This window comes from Podarcis raffonei, chromosome 2, assembly GCF_027172205.1.
Source record: "Podarcis raffonei isolate rPodRaf1 chromosome 2, rPodRaf1.pri, whole genome shotgun sequence".
NCBI classification, from domain to species: domain Eukaryota; kingdom Metazoa; phylum Chordata; class Lepidosauria; order Squamata; family Lacertidae; genus Podarcis; species Podarcis raffonei.
The window spans coordinates 33,443,018-33,462,065 of record NC_070603.1 but is presented as its reverse complement, the minus strand read 5'-3'; the positions used below and the strand labels follow the sequence as shown (position 1 = coordinate 33,462,065).

The following is a 19,048-nucleotide window of genomic DNA, read 5'->3' as shown; positions in this document are numbered from 1 at the left end:
TAAGAACACCAGACATTATTGAAAATACGTATCACAGACCATAATCCTAGTCAGAATATTGAAACCAAAATGTCAACATAATAAACCTCCCATAATAATAATGTTTCTTAAAACAGCCATCAAACTAAAGCGACGTTAGACATAAACCAGCCACCTGAAACAGTGAGGTGACAAATACCCACTGTAACTCACTTTCCCAGGTTACCATGAGCCCAAATGTAATTTCATCACCTTTATGTTCCCTTTGCCTTTTCTCATTATTAGTATGGAGCAGCTAATTGTGACAGATGAGTTGCTGCTGTTCAGTCTATTCATTAGTTTTTCTATGTATATAATGTACAGTATACGAGTGAATGTATCAATACCGAGTTAGGAGTTCCCTTTCTAATATGGGTCAGTTCTGGTTGTTTCAGCAAATGTAAGGATCAGAGCAATAGGATAGAGACTGGTTTCCTTGGATTTCCACCGTGCACCCCCACCTTGTTTTTAGCACTGGAGGTTTTGCTGCAGAATAGCAGCACATTTCCAGATCCATTTTGGCTAATATCCAGTCGAAGATCTGGGACATGCTGCAGGAGACGATGACAGAATTGTCCTTGTCTTCGGAATTAGGTTTAAAATGCAGTATCCAAAGCTTTTAATTTTTTTAAAAGTAAATATTTGTGAAACATTTTCTCAATATAGCAAATCATTCCAAAAATATATATCCTCAGATGCACATATTTCCATGCATCTCAAGACAGCTTGCACTAGAACAGGATGTGGAACCTTTGACCCAACAAATGTTGCTGGACTACAGCTACCATCGCCCATAGCCATTGGCCATGCTGGCTGGGACCGATGGGACTTGGAGTCAAACAACAGCTAGAGGGCCACAGCTGCAAAAAAAATCAACATGGGAATCTGGAATGCATGTTATTTCTAGGAGGGGCGCCATACCAACTTAAAGTTCAGTCAGTGTTTACTTGGAAGCAAACCCCATTATGTTCATTGGTGCTTAAAGGGACCCCTGACTGTTAGGTTCCAGTCATGGATGACTATGGGGTTGTGGCACTCATCTCACTTTACTGGCCATGGGAGCCAGCGTACAGCTTCTGGGTCATGTGGCCAGCATGACTAAGCTGCTTCTGGCGAAGCAGAGCAGTGCACGGAAACGCCGTTTACCTTCCCGCCTTGAACTGCTAGATTGGCAGGAGCAGGGACTGAGCAACAGGAGCTCACCCCGTTGCGGGGATTCAAACTGCCAACCTTCTGATCAGCAAGCCCTAGGCTCTGCGGTTTAACCCACAGCGCCACCCGCGTCTCTCAGTGGTGCTTACTCTCGGGTAAATGCGCATAGGATTGCATCCTCGGAAGCACTGGTCCCCAACCCCATTTGTTGGCTGCAGGACTGTCAATGCTTATGTCCAATCCATCAAATTCTGATAGCCGAGTGCTTTGCAAGATATATGAACTGTTACCATTAACTGCTTGTGATAATGATTCAAATTGGCAGCATGCCTCAGTTTCTAGATTTTAATTATTCCTGAGCGTTATTCAAGTGTTTTTGGACTGTGTTACATGACCTAAGTCAGCGAGGCTAATGCAACCAGGAGAAGCTGGATACTTAGATTGGGAATTGGACCTTGAAACACCCTTTGTTATCATTAGACTTTTCTGAAATCACAAAGTATTTGGGCAGGAGAAGAAATCTGCAAAATCTATAAGCAAGCAGTTTGAAGCCCCCATCAGGTTACCTATATATAGTTTGTACCATAATGTTGCCATGTTAGGAGCTGGAGTTAGAAGATTAGCGCTGATAGCTAATCTTAGTAGTAAGCATGGCAGTCCTTCTGTGTTAGAGCATATACCCCGACCCAAGTCTAGAGCAGCAATGGATGTCACTATTTTCAAAGCCACATTTGCCAAGATCCCTGGCTTTGCACGTACTTCTGTTCCCTGTTTTGAGCTGGGAGTGTCAAATTCATTGCCCTCCCGATTAAGATAGTGAGCAGCATATAATGGACATTGGCTGAGTGATAGTTGCAGGTGACAAAGCCTTCAAATTTCTCTCTGCTTTTCCAGAGATACAATGTAAGCTACCTAGACGTCATTTTCTTTCTGTCCCCTGATTGCTTAATGCTCTGTCTCGATTCTGATTGCTCCACTTTGTAGATAATAAGGAACCATGACATCCAACCTGGAAGATCTTATGGTGTACTTTAAAGAATATATGGCAGAGCTTTCTCTTAAGAAGAATAAAATGCAGCCCAGTCATTTCTTGTATATAATTTCCCATCCTCAGGAAATGAAGTGGGTTGGATGTGCTGACATTGGGTGTGCGTTGCTCTAGAGAAGGTCCCCAAGGTTCCTTGTGTGATATTTCTAACTTGCATGTTGGAAATCCCCATGGAGAACCATGCCCGTGATTGGCTATGAAGACTGCTGCTTCTTTCCCAATCAGAATCTAACTAGATCCAGCAACCACCTGTCTTCTTTGTAGAATAATGGAGGGCCCATTATATGTTCATTGAAATGTCCTACAAAGAAACAAACAAGTCTGTACCAAGTTCAGATTCTAGCTCAGTCCCCCCCACCTCATGTTATCATCTGTAACCAGCCTGGAACGGTCTTCAGCTCAGGGAGCCATCTTGTGGCTGTTTCACATGGAGCAAGTAAACATATCATTTCATGCATCCTTTGCCACTTCCAAATCAGTCAATGTTGTGCTTGTGTGGTTCCTAAAAATTAGTATAGGCTTGATAAAGTTGAACTCTCATAACTTTCCCAAGGACAATCCTGGGAACTGTAGTTTGGTGAAGGTACTAATTTTCTCTTAGAAGCCCCCTTAGGGTTGGCCCAAAATTCCCCAGAAGACATGTTTTTAATGAGAACATTCCAGATATTTTTCTTTATCTCACCCTATAGAAAAAGAAAGCAACCTTGCAGAATTTTCTGAAAATGTTCTACACCATTCTTTTGTGCCATTCATCACCCGCTCAGTCCCCAATGCTCTGGAGCAGGCATAGGCAAACTTCGGCCCTCCAGATGTTTGAGACTACAATTCCCATCATCCCTGACCACTGGTCCTGTTAGCTAGGGATGATGGGAATTATAGGCCCAAACATCTGGAGGGCTGGAGTTTGCCTATGCCTGCTCTGGAGCAATGCTAGGACTATGGCATTGTGGAGGATGCAAAACGGTGGCTAGGTTGCCAACACAGATGCTGCTCTTGCTACTTGAAGCAGCAGAAATAAATAAAGCCTTCAGGGGAAAGGGGGGAGGGGGGACGGACCCTGTTCAGGTTCCCCTGCAAATGGTGAACTCCATCCCCTAGGTGTCCTGCTCACACTCAGGCAAGGAGGACAAACAGCCGGTAGTTTAATTCTTCATTATCAAAAGCATGCTTCACAGCAGCTTCTAAGATGCACCAAAAACACATTCACAAATGCTTTTAGCAACTATGTAGCTGGCATTAACTTGCCCAGGCTTGTGCCCTGGCTGAACAGCTGAAACAACAGTGGGACCATGCCCCCCTCTCAGCTTAAGTATTCTTTTCAGATGGACTGTGCACAAGTGACCGGTGAATTCTCCTATACCCAAGTCGCCTCTGCGCTTGCCTATTCAAGCCCCTCCTGGTTCCAGGGGACAGTGAGGATTTGACCGCCCTGCACCTCACCTGAACAGCCTCTTCCTCCACATCCTGCACCTCCTCTCCTGCTGCTGACTGCTCAGTCTTTTCCCCTTCCTCCAGCCTTGGCTCTAGCCTCATGAGTGGCACAAAACCTTATAAATAGCTGGTCCTCTCTCTTGAGTTGGCCTCTGCCCCCTGCCCAGCCTTTTTACCACACACTCTTCAGAGCCCTGCCAGTCCCTGACACCAAGAAACTGCTGGAAAAATTCCTTCCCTCTCAGGAAATTTGGTGAAATGGACAGACAGAATTCTCCTGTCTGCAAATGGAGTATTTTGAGAGGACATGTGCACGCAGCTCTTGACTCCCTCGCTCAGGTACCCGTGCTGTAGATATGCCTTCTTGTGCAAAATGCAATTCAAGACTGGTAAACCACACTTCTCAGATGCTGTGATAAATTGGAATTGGCTGGGCAGGGGTAGAGAGATTTCAATCCCATTCTAACCTATAAAATACAGTGGTACCTCGGGTTAAGAACTTAATTCGTTCAGGAGGTCCGTTCTGAACCTGAAACTGTTCTTAACCTGAGGTACCACTTTAGCTAATGGGGCCGCCTTCTGCTGCTGCTGCTGCTGCTGCGCCACCGGAGCATGATTTCTGTTCTCATCCTGAGGTAAAGTTCTTAACCCGAGGTACTATTTCTGGGTTAGTGGAGTCTGTAACCTGAAGCGTATGTAACCTGAAGCATCTGTAACCCAAGGTACCACTGTAACTGCATCTTGCCAACTCCTGCTTCAGCTGGGTGGCTTTCAATCCACCATACACATATGTGGGCATTTCTTCTCCTGACAGGGACATCTGCAGGATCATTCTTTTTAAGGGGGTTTCCCACAATGTGAACATCTGATGCTCCTCCAAGCTCTCACCTTCTTTTCACATTTTTCCCTTGCAGCGGTTATGCATATTCACAACTTGCTCATAAACTTCCCGTCAGCACAAAATGAACTGCTCTGATTTGGCTTTGTATGCAGTTTAAATGTTTTCAGATCTCTTGGTTTTAGTAGACTGGTATTCTCTTTATTCCCAAGTCCGTCCGCCCCCTCTGTCTTTTGAGTCTTTTTTTTTTTCCTTTTTGCTTGCACTACAGGAGGGATTGTAGAGTTTAAGGGTGTTGCTGCAGCATGGGGAATCACTGTGCAACTGGTTTGGTACTCCAGTGCTACATTAGAAGCATAGGAAACAACACCTCGAAAAGGGTTATGTACATAGAATTGTAGAGTTGCAAGGGATACTGAGGATCATCTGGTCCAAGCCCCTGCAATGCAGGAATACGCAGTCATCCCATACACGGATCGAACCTGCAACCTTGGCGTTATTAGCACCATGCTCTAACCCACTGAGCTATCCAGCCTGACTGTGTTGCAATGGAATCCCACCCCCTCTTCTGTTCCCTTGGAGCAGATTGACGGGCAGGGAGAGGAGAGGAAGGGGAAGTCCCACAGTGAGAACAGATCTGCGCTCTGACGCCATTGGATACAACCCTTTGTGTGTTAATCTGATGTCTGTTTGCACTGGAGTTTTTCTCTGCCATGCAGAGACAGCATCTATTTCTCATTATAATAAATCAGACATCACTCAATCTAGTAAATATGGTTCTGGCTGCAAAGGAACTTTTAAAAGATGCTTGCAAAATTGCTATTATGCAAGCAGCTACCTTTAAGTAGAAGGAATATAGTAAGCCATTAAGTTACTCAGGTACATTCCACGAGGTAAAATGAAGGTTATGCTGTGCATCTATAGCTGTGATTTGTGGTGTGTCATGGATGACCACTGATAAACTAAGTTGTTGCATGTGTGGAATGAGATCTGTCCACTCAACAGGACTTCCTCCCCCATGCACCCCACCCCCCCTAAATCTGCTCTGGAGGGTTGGGGTGGGGCAGAACAGCTTTAGGGGGTGTCCAAGGGGACAAGGGGAAAGTCCTATTGTGTATGCAGACCCCATTTCCCACATGCTTGCCCTTCTACACTGAATTCTGCCCTGTATAGTGGTACCTCGGGTTAAGTACTTATTTCGTTCCGGAGGTCCGTTCTTAACCTGAAACTGTTCTTAACCTGAAGCACCACTTTAGCTAGTTGTGCCTCCTGCTGCCGCTGCACCGCCGGAGCACGATTTCTGTTCTCATCCTGAAGCAAAGTTCTTAACCCGAGGTAATATTTCTGGGTTAGCGGATTCTGTAACCTGAAGCGTATGTAACCCGAGGTACCACTGTATTCCTAAATTCTGTATGTTCGGAGTAGTCTCTCTTCCAAGCAGTTCTGCACAGGTGAGTGGTTCAGAGTTGGCTCATAAATGACATTTTCTGTACCTCTATGTAAGAAAAATGAATCCAGAATTTGCAGCAAGTGTTTCCCTATTTTGCTACAAGTTCCCAGACAGGTTCACCTGAGAAATGAACTTGTTTCTCAAAACTTCTTTCCTTATCAGAATCTCTAGCAGAACTGCCATCCAGAAGAAAAACAAACCAACATTAGTTTCCTCAGCTGAATCTTACTTCACATTATAGTCTTGGAATGCTTGTTGCTAGGGGAAGATAAGAAAAACTAAACTAAACAGAAAGATGCTGAGCTGAATGGATAGGATATTAGGGGAAAGCACATCCAAGAGGCTGCTTTATTTCTGTTTGCAAGCCAGTGTGCCACTTCTCTCTGCCGGAAAGGACTGCAAGACATTCTTAGAGTTTTATGCATTCTTTCTCCACAGTTCTCCTGCCTTTCCATGGCTGGGAAGAGGGTGCCTGGAGAAGCATGTTGATGGTTATAAGGCCACAAGAAGGCTCAGACTTCTCTCACTGGCCCCAAGTTTTGCCTTTTGGTGTTTTAAAATTATTATTATTATTATTATTATTATTATTATTAATAATAATATTGGAACTTTTAAAAAAATCCAGTCTCTTTCTGTGTTGCTCGGTGCGCTCTCTGCTTTGATCTGTACTTCAGCTCTTGAGCTGCTCTGTTTTGTTTCCCCCCATTTTCACTATAGTACGGAACATTAAACGGCAAAACCTCTTCCAGCTTTTGACCAAAGTAGATGAAATGTTGTGGCACAGGAGTCCCTCTGGAGTGGATTAAATCTGACAGTTTGCAGACAAATAAGTTCCATAGTCTGTTTGTGGGGGGGGGGGTGTTCTTACCTTCAAATGATGACGAGGTAGCTGAGTGCACATTCCATTACAGTGGTACCTTGGTTTAAGAACAGCTTAGTTTATGAACAACTTGGATTAAGAACGCTGCAAACCCGGAAGTAAGTGTTTTGGTTTGTGAACTTTGCCTTGGAAGCAGAACATGTTCCGCCTCCTGTTGAGTGTGTTTCATTTGTAAATTGAGTCCCCCCGCTGCTATGGGAAAGCAAGTCTTCCAGACTTCCGGAACGGATTAAGTTGATAAACCAAGGTACCATTGTATTTCTTTACAGATTCACACAAACTTTTCTTTCTGGTGGTTGCCTGTGTCCTCCAGGAGGCTTTACAAGCCTCACAACAAACTTACAATGTGAGTCTGTCTCGAATGCAACTTGCTGAGTTCTGAAGAACTCTGGCTTTCCTTGTTTCTTGTTAAAGCAGTTTTTGGAACAAATTAAATAAAGCTTTTAACTTCTTTTTTTAATTTAAAAAAAGCTCGCATTGTGTAAACAAAAATTTTTTTTCCTTCCAGTAGCACCTTAAAGACCAACTAAGTTAGTTCTTGGTATGAGCTTTCGTGTGCATGCACACTTCTTCAGATACACTAGAAGTGTGCATGCACACAAAAGCTCATACCAAGAACTAACTTAGTTGGTCTTTAAGGTGCTACTGGAAGGGAAAAAAAATTTTGTTTTGACTATGGCAGACCAACACGGCTACCTTTCTGTAACTCGCATTGTGTGTTTTACCAAAAAAACAATCCAAAGTTCTTCAGTGTTCCACAGGCAACATTTTTTTGACAGCTTTACTTATTGCAAAGCCCACAGGCCTAAAGTAATATTGATATTACATAGGAAAACATAGAGCTGTATCAGGACAGAAAAGGACAGAGCAACATTAGGCTTTGTGTGTGGGCAAATCTTACTTGGCGGGGGAATATGGACATGGCACTTTTACTTAGGTGGTGTACACTTGGGTGGTGGGCATGGAAAGCTCCAACGTGCCCCAAGTTGCCCACTGAGATGAAGCAGGCGCCTTCACTGTACTGTTCAACACTCGCTAAAAACATTCTTATTTAGGCAAGCCTACCAAGATGCTCAGAAAGTCGAAGTAATTTTAATCCGCTTTAGTATTTATTTTTTTTGTATATTTTCAAGTATTGTTGTAACTTTTTCCTGATTTTATTGCTTAATCCTTATTGTAAACCACTTGGAGGTGTTTTTTGTTTTTGTGTTTTTACAAGAGTGACATATACATTTTCTGAAATAATAAAGAAAAAAAAGAAAGAATTATTGCCATGCTGGTTTGGTCCCCATTGAGAGCTGGTATAAAAAGGTAAAGGTAAGTTAAGTCCAGTCACAAACATCAGTGTAGTGTACAGAGTTTTATAGCCAAAATTAAGAGGTCCTGGTCCCCAAGGAAGTTGGAATCTGAGCCAGAGAGAGAGAGAGAGAGAGAGAGAGAGAGAGAGGGAAGGATATGAGAGAAGTTTAAAGCTTTGTTACATTTGGGAATTAAGACAGAAGGGGTGTGCCATGGCCACATGGAATGGATGGGTTTTGCGAAGAGGTTTGAAGGGAGAGCATTTGCACATATTCAGGAAGTGAGTTCCATCCATGGGATACAGCAGGGAAGAATGGGGTGGGGTGGGGGGTGTTCAAGTGAGCCTGAGATTTTCAGATTTAGGTATTTTGACTGAGATTTTCAGTTGGCCAAGCCTGTTAAGGTTGGAGGAGACAAAATCACAGATAGAGGCATATGAGAATCAAGAGCTAAAAGAGAGGCCGGCGGTTTGAGGGAGGGGGTGGCAGGCTGAGGATAGTTTTATAGAGAAGTTTGTGCTAGATACAGAAGGGGATGGGAAGCCAGTGAAAAGACCCGAGGAGAGATGATGTATGATCTGAGCCATGAGACGTTTTGGCAGAGGACTTTCAGAGGTGAGAGAACTGAGGTGTAAATTGACTGGTGAAAAAATGCTTCCACATACTTACATCAACATGAGGCCTCACTTGGAGTGATTCCCACGAGTCTTTTATTGTGTGAAAATGATTCTGTGAGATAATTCATATAGGTACATATAGCTTGCTCCAAGACGATCCCATAAACGGAGACGTTGCTCCTGCTCAAATGGCCTTTGACCGGGTCACATGTCTTGAAACCACAAAACAAATCAAAAGCGTATTATTTTTATGCTAACTGGGAAAGTTCCTCCCTGGATGCTCTCATTCCTCAATGGTAAAAGAATCTTTGGGAAACTTTCGGCCCTCAGAAACTTTTTTTGTAAAAGAGCATTAAAAATGCAGACGATAAGAGGGACGGGAGACTTTATAGAACAGTTTTTGCTCATGAACTTTATTCTGATATGATAATTAAACCCATAATTAATTCCTCCAGGACCCTTCAGTCATGGACAGAAGTCCTGCTAGGGAGTTTTTCTCCTGGCACCATGTGTCGATTGTTTGATTTGGGATGCGTCTAACTTTTTTCCTGCAGAACTCTGATGTGTTCCCTTTATTTCTTGCTTTTTTTCAGCATGTTGGAATACTCTCTGGACTTGCAGAATGTCAGTTTCTCAGCTGTTCGGACCGTCAGGGTACTCCGGCCGTTGAGAGCCATTAACAGAGTTCCTAGTAAGTAAAATCTCCTTTCTCCCCATTTTTTCTCTCCCCCTTGAAACTAGCTCATTATTTCTGACAATCTGGAAATAAGTGGGACATTTTACATCTTTTCCAAAATCCCATTTAACGCGCTCACCTACATCTCTTGACCACGCTGACTGCTATTGTGACTCCCCTTATGTAGAGCCTGGTACCAATGTGCTCTTTTTAATGAATTGCCCATCCATCTAAGCCATCTCCTCAAAAAAAGAGTGAATAATTAATCAAACAGACTGGCAAGGACTTGGTATTTTGTTTCCCTTACTGAACAGTGCTTCTGGAAAAGGGTCTCATGTGAATCCCTTTATAGGAAAATTAAAAAATGAGTTTGGAGGCATCAAGGAGGTGTGATGGGAAAGAGAGGGTAGACTACTAGAAACAGCATATGCTTCTCTCTGTGTACATGCTTGCACTAGTATGAAAGATGATGTAGAATAGGGGAGGAGAACCTGCAGCCCTCCAGGGGTTGCTGGACTCCAGATCCCATCATCCTGACTTTTGCCCATGTTGGCTGCATACGATGGGAATTGGAGTCCATCCACATCTGGAGGCCAACAAATTCCTTCCTCTTCCTAGGGCTGCCAGGTATAGCTTAGTTTAAGAGAATTACTCTTCTTTCAAATATAACAAGTCCTTGGACCATACTGAATTCCACTTATTTCAGTGTTCTGGACTGTATGCTCAACCTATGGCTCCTTGCTGTATTATTGCACGCCTCCAAGCAGGTTCCAGGCCACTTACCCAGGTTTCCTTTTTAATGAGGGACAGCAGAGACACTGGTGTCAACATATGGTTTATTTACATGTATGTGCAACCTGAGCCTATGATGGAGGGGCTCACACCATCCACACCCCAAGAAGGTCTTGCTTCTTCCATTGCCACAGCCTTGAGTTCCAGCAAAAATCAGGCATGGCTCTGCCTCATAGGCTTCAGCCTGAATCCATCCCCTATCTCTCACACACCAACTCCACCTTTGACTTTCTAACAAAGAGGTGAAGGTACCCACTGGCTCTTTGGCCCAGAGCCACTTTCCTTGTTACTTTAACATCCCATACTTGGAGAACCGTTACTGAGAAACTTGTCTAGCTATTCCAGCAATTTGAATCCTTGCTGGATCCAGGGACTGTGAATAAGGTACCCCCCCAAAAAAAAAATTCACAACACTACTTTGCCCCGATCCACATCTTCAGCAATGCTATGACAGCTTTTTCTCCTTCTCCAGCCAATGCTTTTCATATGATCCATTTTATCTGGGTATGTCAGTATGAAACAAGGTTTCTTTGACCTTCCAGAAATAACAAGATGGGCTACATAGCTCACTTTCCTCTCGGCTCTCTGAAGAAAAGCGCAGAGAAGAATGAACTGAAATAATGATTTTAGGGAATTGGGGATTTTTGCACACACATTTTTATTTTTATTTTTAAATCTCAGCCTCTCTTCCTGGATTGTTGCTCTATTACTCTTCAGTGCTTCTTGCCAGGACTTTCTCCCCTCTAGATGGTGGGGATTTCAATCCTGGTCCCAAGCAGGGGACTTCCTTACATTTTCATTTCAGAATGCCTGCCCTGTTGCCATATATTGACATTTGTAAGGTGCTCTGGCAAAGGTGAAGGGCAGGTATAAACATTAAACTAAGGTGTAGCCAGCTGACCATGTTTGAAAGACTGCCTCTTGTATGCAGCTGAGACTGCCCAACCCTCTCCATCAACAGGGATGATTGAATCTGCCAGTGTCATTTCCCCTGAATTTCTCGTTTCTTCCAAACTTAATTTCAGGTTATTGTTTTCTTTAATAAAAAAGATGCAAGTCTTTGAGTGCAATTCTCCTGACGTACACATTTTGGCAAGCAGATTTTCCTAATATAAAGCATTTTTGTATACACCAATAGCTGCATTTTTATATGCTTTCTCCTTGCGAACTGCTTAGAGGCCTTTTGTCATGTAAGCACTATATATATATTGTTAAATAAATGTACTAAAATAATATATGCATTTTGTATACTTTATATTGTTTGAGAGCTGCACAACATAATTCAGAGAAGTGAGAATTTTTGAAGGATAGCTGTTTTCAGTTTGCATATTTTTTCCGGGAATTTTGAATTAGACAGATTCACTTTAGAATGCACACTGAATTTAATTTATCCCCCATCCCTACCCATAATTAATCCTGAAAAATGATTTCAGGATTTTGATGGTTTCTCTCTCTCTCTCTCTCTCTCGCGGACTCCCAAAGGTTGATTGTGGTTCCTTGACAACATGTTACTGGTCAAATAATTTAGGACATTATGAATTGCTCTTCTCTTATCTATATATCTTCCGAATAATTTCCAGATTATTATTTTTTAAAAAAACAACACCCATAAAACTTAAAAGAAGATGCTTTGTGCTAGTGATATCAATACAGTAACAGCTAAATATTCTGAGGAAATTTCATTTGCATCTGAAGTCCAGTGTATCCAATCGACCAGAGTATCTAGATAAATTTGGGGTCTCAATCTTTCCCCTCTCTTTAACACTATGCATGAGTGCAAAGCTTTGTAATGCAAAAGAAAGGACCCATCTTGTCAAATTAGCCAGTTACCTTGACAACATGAGGTACTCAGACTGTGATCCATCTGTCAGAAGCCAGAAATTCCTAGGCTCTATTTGCTTTTCTAATCCCATTAAATTAAACTTAATCTGGCAGGATGTTCCCTGTTGTTATTGTTGTCGCTTTTATCATTTTATAGCTCAAGTGTCTTGCTCATAATTTTTTTCCCCACCTAGCAGAGCTGATGGATGGCTGAATTTATCTGCCACTGTCTAACTGTGGGTGTAATTCATTTAATGTGTTTGCAAATCCCGGGTAATTCATCTTCGCTCCTGTGCAGCAAAGCTAGGACCACACAGAAGCATAAGGAAGCAAGGCGAGGGACAAGTATGAATCAATAATAAACGCAGGGACCAAATACAAGACATTTAACAATAGGCTGGAGTTGCTGGTGGTGATGGGGTATATGTGAGTATATGGAAGGCAGGTTATTATTTTGTTATGGGAGGAAGCAAGTAAAAAAAAGAGGCGATCTGATGACATAACAATGAAAAATTCTTGCTGAGGTATAAAGGTAAAAGAAATGGCTTTAAAGGTTTCTTTAAATAAGATCAATATGAACTGCGTTGTGGATGAAAGAGACAAGAAAGAAGAGAGAGAGAACAAAAAGAGATGGAGGATGAACAGAATATTACAGAGATGTCGGGTGAAATCAATTTTTTTCTCCAAATGTCAAGTTAAGTCGCCATCAATTTGTCTTTCTGTTACAGAACCGAATGTTCCTAACATTGTACGAATTAACTGCCTTGTAAAGTTCTGCATGTTTGCAGGGAATGAATTAGGATGGGGAAGGAGATTTTAATTTATGTTGTATTGCGATAGAAGGGAATAGGGTGGTTCTGAGCTTGCAAAAGGAGTGTAGAATGGCCAGGACGTATGAGAATCTAGGGTCGCTACCTTCCTTCCTGTGATTTTTACACTTCCGTGGCAGACAGAAGTTCACAGGTGAATTTTCCAAGCAAAGAGAGATGAGGTGAAAGAGAAACTTTAACTGGTTAAACACTTTGCTGGTTGATGCTGAAAGAATAGGATAATTGCTAGAAGAAAGGTGGCCACTGCAGTTCAGCTGAAACATGAGAGGTGCAAGAAGTTCAGGAAGGGAGGTTGGGGGGGGACCCCTAGAATAAACATGCATATGTGTGGCAACACAGAGGCAGGGTGTGTTACTCCATTGTGGTTAAAACCTAAATAGTTGACATTGTGCTGCCCTGTAATAGTAAAGCTGCCACCCCAGAGATATTTTCTCACCCTGTCTAATGGTAGGGCTGGCCCCAGGTCAGCTTTACATGCTTCATTCCCATCAGCAGTAGGTGGTGTGGAAGGGCAGAGCTGGAGAGATGTCTTCCCCACACCGGTAGGGCAGGACAGCCATGAGTTTGAGATGGGGCAGATGCACTGATGGCTTTGCAACCGAGTCCCATCATATACTGGCTGCTAGTGAGTCTCAGCATGAAAATCGCTTCCACATGGCTGTGTTCCGTGCAGTGACTGTAATGGCTGAAAGCCGATTTTTATGTGACTTTCCCTCATCATGTGGAGACCTTCTGTGTTAGCGTTGCTCTCCCGCCATAGAGTGCATCTGTAGATTGAAACATATGGCATAGGGCATTCAAACAGTCACTGTGCATAGTGACTTTTCTTGCCAACTTTCACATGGGCCTCAACTGAATTGCAATCCTTTGCTTTCTAAGAGGCCCAGAGGTTTGGTGGCATTGTACATATTCTAGGTTGGCATCACCCCCATCTTTCACGTTCTAGGCGGCACCATTGGGTACTGTGGTCTGGTGCTGAAACCACCACCGTACCATCTATAGTTTCACAGTCACCGTGTTACGTGGGCCATGACAATATTTTCCATGAGTTTAGATTAGCTGTTGAAGAATTTAGATTCCTGAGGGGAAATGCCATTTTCTCTGCAATGTGTGGTGGACAGTAAGACGGACTATAACCACTGCCAGGAATTAACATGGTACAGTAATAGGGGGGGAAATAAGGTTGGAACGGAGCTCACAGATGGCAAGTTTGACCCTTCTGCCTAGCTTTCGAAGCAAGAAGAACCCAACTTAGTAGGACTTCTCCCATTTAGTGGCTGCTTTCCCTTTGCTCCCTCAGGTATGCGCATCCTGGTCACGCTGCTTTTGGACACGCTTCCCATGTTGGGGAACGTTCTCCTCCTCTGCTTTTTTGTCTTCTTCATTTTTGGTATTGTTGGAGTCCAGCTTTGGGCAGGGCTGCTCAGGAACCGCTGCTTCCTTCCAGAAAACTTCAGTTTGTAAGTATGAATGAGGCACCTAAACATTCTTAGGATATGCTTGCATAGGGGTTTTATATGTGCCTGGTGGTGAGGCAAGGAGTTTCTTTAGATAAACATGCTAATCCCAGCAAGATCTGAAGAGTCTGCGTCATGCTGCCGCTGTTTCCTCCATTCTGTTTGCTTGCCTTTGTGGGTGAACACTCAGTTTGCATATTATCACTTCAACTTTCTTGCTGTGGTATGTTTTTTGGCGCAAGATTCACAGGTTCTTTTCCTAGTTTTCCTTCTTGGAGAGCAGGAACTTCCAGACTTTGGCTCCCGTCATCCCTGACCATTGGTCATGCTGGCTGAGGCTGATGTGAGTTGGAAGTCACAACAACATAGGGAGGGCACCATTTTGGCTATACTTCTTAGAAACAGGATTTTTTAAGAATAGCAACCCACACCCCACGCAAAGGTAATTCCATAAAAAATATAAGCAACTCACTATTAATAATGTTGGTACCTGTTAACAAAATACACCTTTGAAGTATGTAGAGGCTGTCTTGTTGACTTATGATTGTTGTGATTTATGATTATCAGTAGTACTGTGTCAGACATTATTAGTAGGCAATATTCCCAAATAGTGAACGATGATAAGAAATACTTTCATGGCGCGTTAAGAATACATTTACTTTGGACCTTAGCGTGTTCAAGTGGTTACACCTTTGTTGAGCCTGATCCAAAAGTCACACTGATGTCTCATTAATTTCAATGTTACTTATAGATTAATAACTTACTCTGAATTGGTGTGATGATTTCATCAGTGAACCTCAAGGCTGTTTTCAAGCAAGGAGAAGTGGGCTGGAGTGAGGGAAATGTAGTGCATATTGGTAACTTTTGAACAGTCTAAGCAGGTTTGAACACAACATTCTGCTGATAATGCACAGGAAGTCCAGAATTTTCCAGGTGTTATGGAGATGAACTTTCCAGTCTATTCCCCAGTTACGTTTTTAAGACGTAAGCAGCGTTTAGCTGGATCAGTAGTGGCTCTCAAAATAGTGCAGAAGTTAGGTGTATACATGTGTGTACACATGTGTTTTCCTGGCTCCCAAACTTGTGCAAGTCTTCTGTCATTTTTTGTTTTTTGTTTTGCTTCCACTCCCTCTATCAAAGGGAGCTGGGATTTCATTAACATGCAAAATCCCTCTAGGTAAATTGGCAATAAAGTAAATGAATTGCTGATCAATTCTGGGTATATCCAACACAGCAGCTACTGGTCTGAGTTTAATTGAACCAGAATGCCAGGATTTCAGCTAAGCTTCCAGTGGCATTAAAAGCAATACTTCAGGAATTAACCGGGCTGAACTCGCCTTAAATATAGCTCCACCAGCTTTTTGCAATGAGTCCTTGTGGCATCAGTGAAGTTGCCATTTATTGAGGCAGGAGTATGCTAATTCCCAACAAGTCAGCACTTACTTCCCTTTCCATATCAGGGTGAATGCATTGAATTGGCTTATTACCCCAGTAGCATCTTCTGAAGTAATGTTCATTTCTAATGCCAGAAACACAAGTGCTGCCTGCCATGTGAAGGGAAGTATTTAGAAAGGAACAGTAGCATTTAAAAAAAAAGATATTCTGAATCCCAGTAAGGGTTTTTCACCATCTACTTCTAGTCTGAAAATGCCTGCCTAGTCAGTCCTTTTTAAATATCATTCATCTAAATTGACATTTGAGAATGCACAATGAAAATATTGAGAGTGGGGTGAGAAGACATCACTATATCACATTATAAAGCCCATTATTTACCTAACCCAATCCTGGGAGGGTGGAGTGGGGGTTGGGGTGGGAGGGCATTAACTGACTGAAAAAAACTGGACAAGGTATAAACAAATTTTCTTTATTTTTAAGGGCAACACTAGTCTGAAAGCTGAAAGCTGTTGAGCCAATAGAACACACAAGATTTTAAAATGTAAACTCGTTAAAAACAAGCTTAGATAGACCAGGCTGTTGCCTGCTTTCTTGTACCCTCTCTTCCCTACCTTTGCTACTGGGATGGTAAGAAAAGTTCATGAGCATCTTGACTAATGTTTATCCTGAGCACTTAAGGCTAGATTAGTAAGGGTCATGACTTTTGGCATTTTTCGCTCTTACTTAAATACTGTACAGTATTTCAATAATTATGCAAACCAGATTTATTATTATTATTTTGGTTTCCCTCAAATAACTTCAGTTGCTGTATGCAGTCCACAAGGGCATAATAATGGATGTACTAGAATCAGAAAATTTGGACCATTCATCCCAGTCTCTGGTAGCTGATCCCCAGCAGCTTAGATGAAATTGTTCAAGAAAGAGCCATTTTGGAGTGATATGCTATTCATTATGAACTTCAAAATATCCACAGTTTAAAGACCTCTGGAAAAATGAAATTGTACTCCCAGACAGTCAAAATGCCCTAACCCTCAATTAATTTGTGTAAAGGCTTTTTCTGAACCCAATTATCCTATTCACCCTTGTGACATCTTAGGGCCATGAGTTCCACAGGTTACCCTGTTAACTTTGTGAATGAGTACTTTCCTCTTACATTTTCCAGTCTGTTGCCCTTTAACACCACTATGCATCCCTCAGTTATATAGGAATTTGTTTCCTTCATTTCCCTACACACACACAGGCTGATACTGGATATTTAACCTGCACTTTTCTGTTTCCTTTAAGCCCTTACACAATCGAGGTGGAACCCTACTACCAGACAGAGAATGAAGATGAAAGCCCTTTTATCTGCTCTCAGCCTCGAGAGAATGGGATGCGTTACTGTCGCGACATCCCAACAAGGAGGGAAGAAGGTCTGCAATGCACCTTGGACTATTATTCCTACAACGACACCACGAACACCTCTTGTGTCAACTGGAACCAGTATTACACAAACTGCTCTGCAGGGGAGCACAACCCTTTCAAAGGAGCAATCAATTTCGATAACATTGGATATGCATGGATTGCAATATTTCAGGTGAACAAAGGGACTCATCCGACTCCAAGCTTGCTGTATCAACAGGCTATCCTTCAGTGACAGGGAAAGCTAGGTCAACCTTTATTCTTGTCCTGAAGTAATTTTTTATATGCAAAGAATATTAATTTGTGGTTGAGAATCACCAGTTGTTATTCTTCAGTTCTATCAAGCATGGGGTTGGCACTTGTTTGAAATGATTTTTTACCTTGGGGTTGTGTCATTCTTTAGTGATTTAGTGTTCAGAGATCCGACAGATGACCTAGTATAAGTAATAGCACTGGTGTATCTTCTTGAACATCCATAGATGCTTGCCCATGCTTCCTATCCTTGAGATTCCTGCATCCACTGGTACAAGCTAACTGATGCCTTCCTTTTCCTTTTCTCTTGCCTACAGGTCATCACTCTGGAGGGCTGGGTAGATATTATGTACTTTGTCATGGATGCTCATTCGTTCTACAACTTCATATATTTCATTCTCCTGATCATTGTGAGTTATCTCTCTAGTCTTCATGGCAACCAGAGGTGTTGCACTCAAGAGTTCTAAGGGAAAGAAACATGGGGGGGGGCGGACAGATGAAAGGAGTATTATAAGCGGAGCCTGAGAGAGATGGTAGCCCATTAGCAAAGGATGCATTCTAACTTCCCTCCCTGTGGCTCTTGTGCGTACAAGAGAGAGATGTGGCAAATGAGAACACTGACTGACTAAAGTGATAGTGAAGGTCTACGGGTAGTAAGAAGAAAGTAATGGAAAGCAATGAGGCATGAGGTGTTTGTTGATTTGGAGCATTGCATACACATGGCATTCTGCTTCAAAAGGCATTTTGTAACGTCTGAGGCCAGCATAAACATTATTTACATGATTCAGCCAAGGCTAAGTACTTTTGTCATATGATTTCAGTGACAGGAGTTAGCACATGTTTAACTCGCGTTGAAATCAGTGGAACAGAAAAATGCTTAACTTTAGCTGGGTGGTGCCCCAGATATACCCCATAGTATTACAGGTGATAACACACATGGACAAATAACATTTATATGTTTATAAACCCCAGAACAATTTGTTCTGTTTTGATCAGAAACAGAGTGACTTGGTCTTAGGCACTGTAAACACACTTAGAGGTCAGCTTGCTAAGATCATTCTAGATTCCTTAGGCTGAGATGGATATTTAATCATACCTAAATGGCTGAAAGGTGCACTGACTTGCAGTCTCATAAGCATGTGGGGTATGAACAGATTGTATGTTTCCTTTCCTCCTTGATGGCAATGAAAGGGAAAATGAATCAGCATCTTCCTACTGCTCAGGTGACATGCATGGATCGTATATCTGAAGGTATACGGTAGCCATCAGAGGAGGCTAGTTACTAGGTCCTTTTCAAAGCTGAATGATGATCATGATCTCCTGAAAATGCAGCCTGATGAAAAGACTGTTTCAGAGTAAAATATCCAATCTTTTGCCGCAGACAGCTGCTGTTGTTGGGTTACAGCCTCTCCGCAATTCCAGTTAACAAAGCGGGAGATCTGTTTGCAAAGCTGCCATCCTCTCTGCGAGGGAAAAATCTGTCCTGAAAAGTAAATGCATGGGAGAAAGAAATGCTACTTAATTGTGATAATAAGTAAGCGCTGACTACCGGGAAGCAAAAATTAGAGAAACCCTTCTAAGTCACAATAAATCTCCCTTCTGCTTTGAGCTCTTTGTGTCATCTGCAGAACTGAGGAGTGGGTGTCCCTGAGGTGAGGAAGCCTGAGAGTCTTTGACGTGGAAGGAAAGAAA

General features: G+C 42.5%; 1 protein-coding gene across 15 annotated transcripts in view; it reads left to right on the top strand.

Annotated features, from left to right (window-relative positions):
• Positions 1–19,048, top strand: part of CACNA1G (calcium voltage-gated channel subunit alpha1 G) — a 324,964-nt gene that overhangs the window by 171,368 nt on the left and 134,548 nt on the right. For all 15 annotated transcript variants that reach the window (XM_053375770.1, XM_053375762.1, XM_053375763.1 and 12 more), the window contains exons 4-7: positions 9,326–9,423; positions 14,152–14,311; positions 16,988–17,279; positions 17,674–17,766. In XM_053375770.1, coding sequence (XP_053231745.1) covers positions 9,326–9,423; positions 14,152–14,311; positions 16,988–17,279; positions 17,674–17,766 — 643 coding nt within the window. The remainder of the gene's footprint in view (positions 1–9,325; positions 9,424–14,151; positions 14,312–16,987; positions 17,280–17,673; positions 17,767–19,048) is intronic.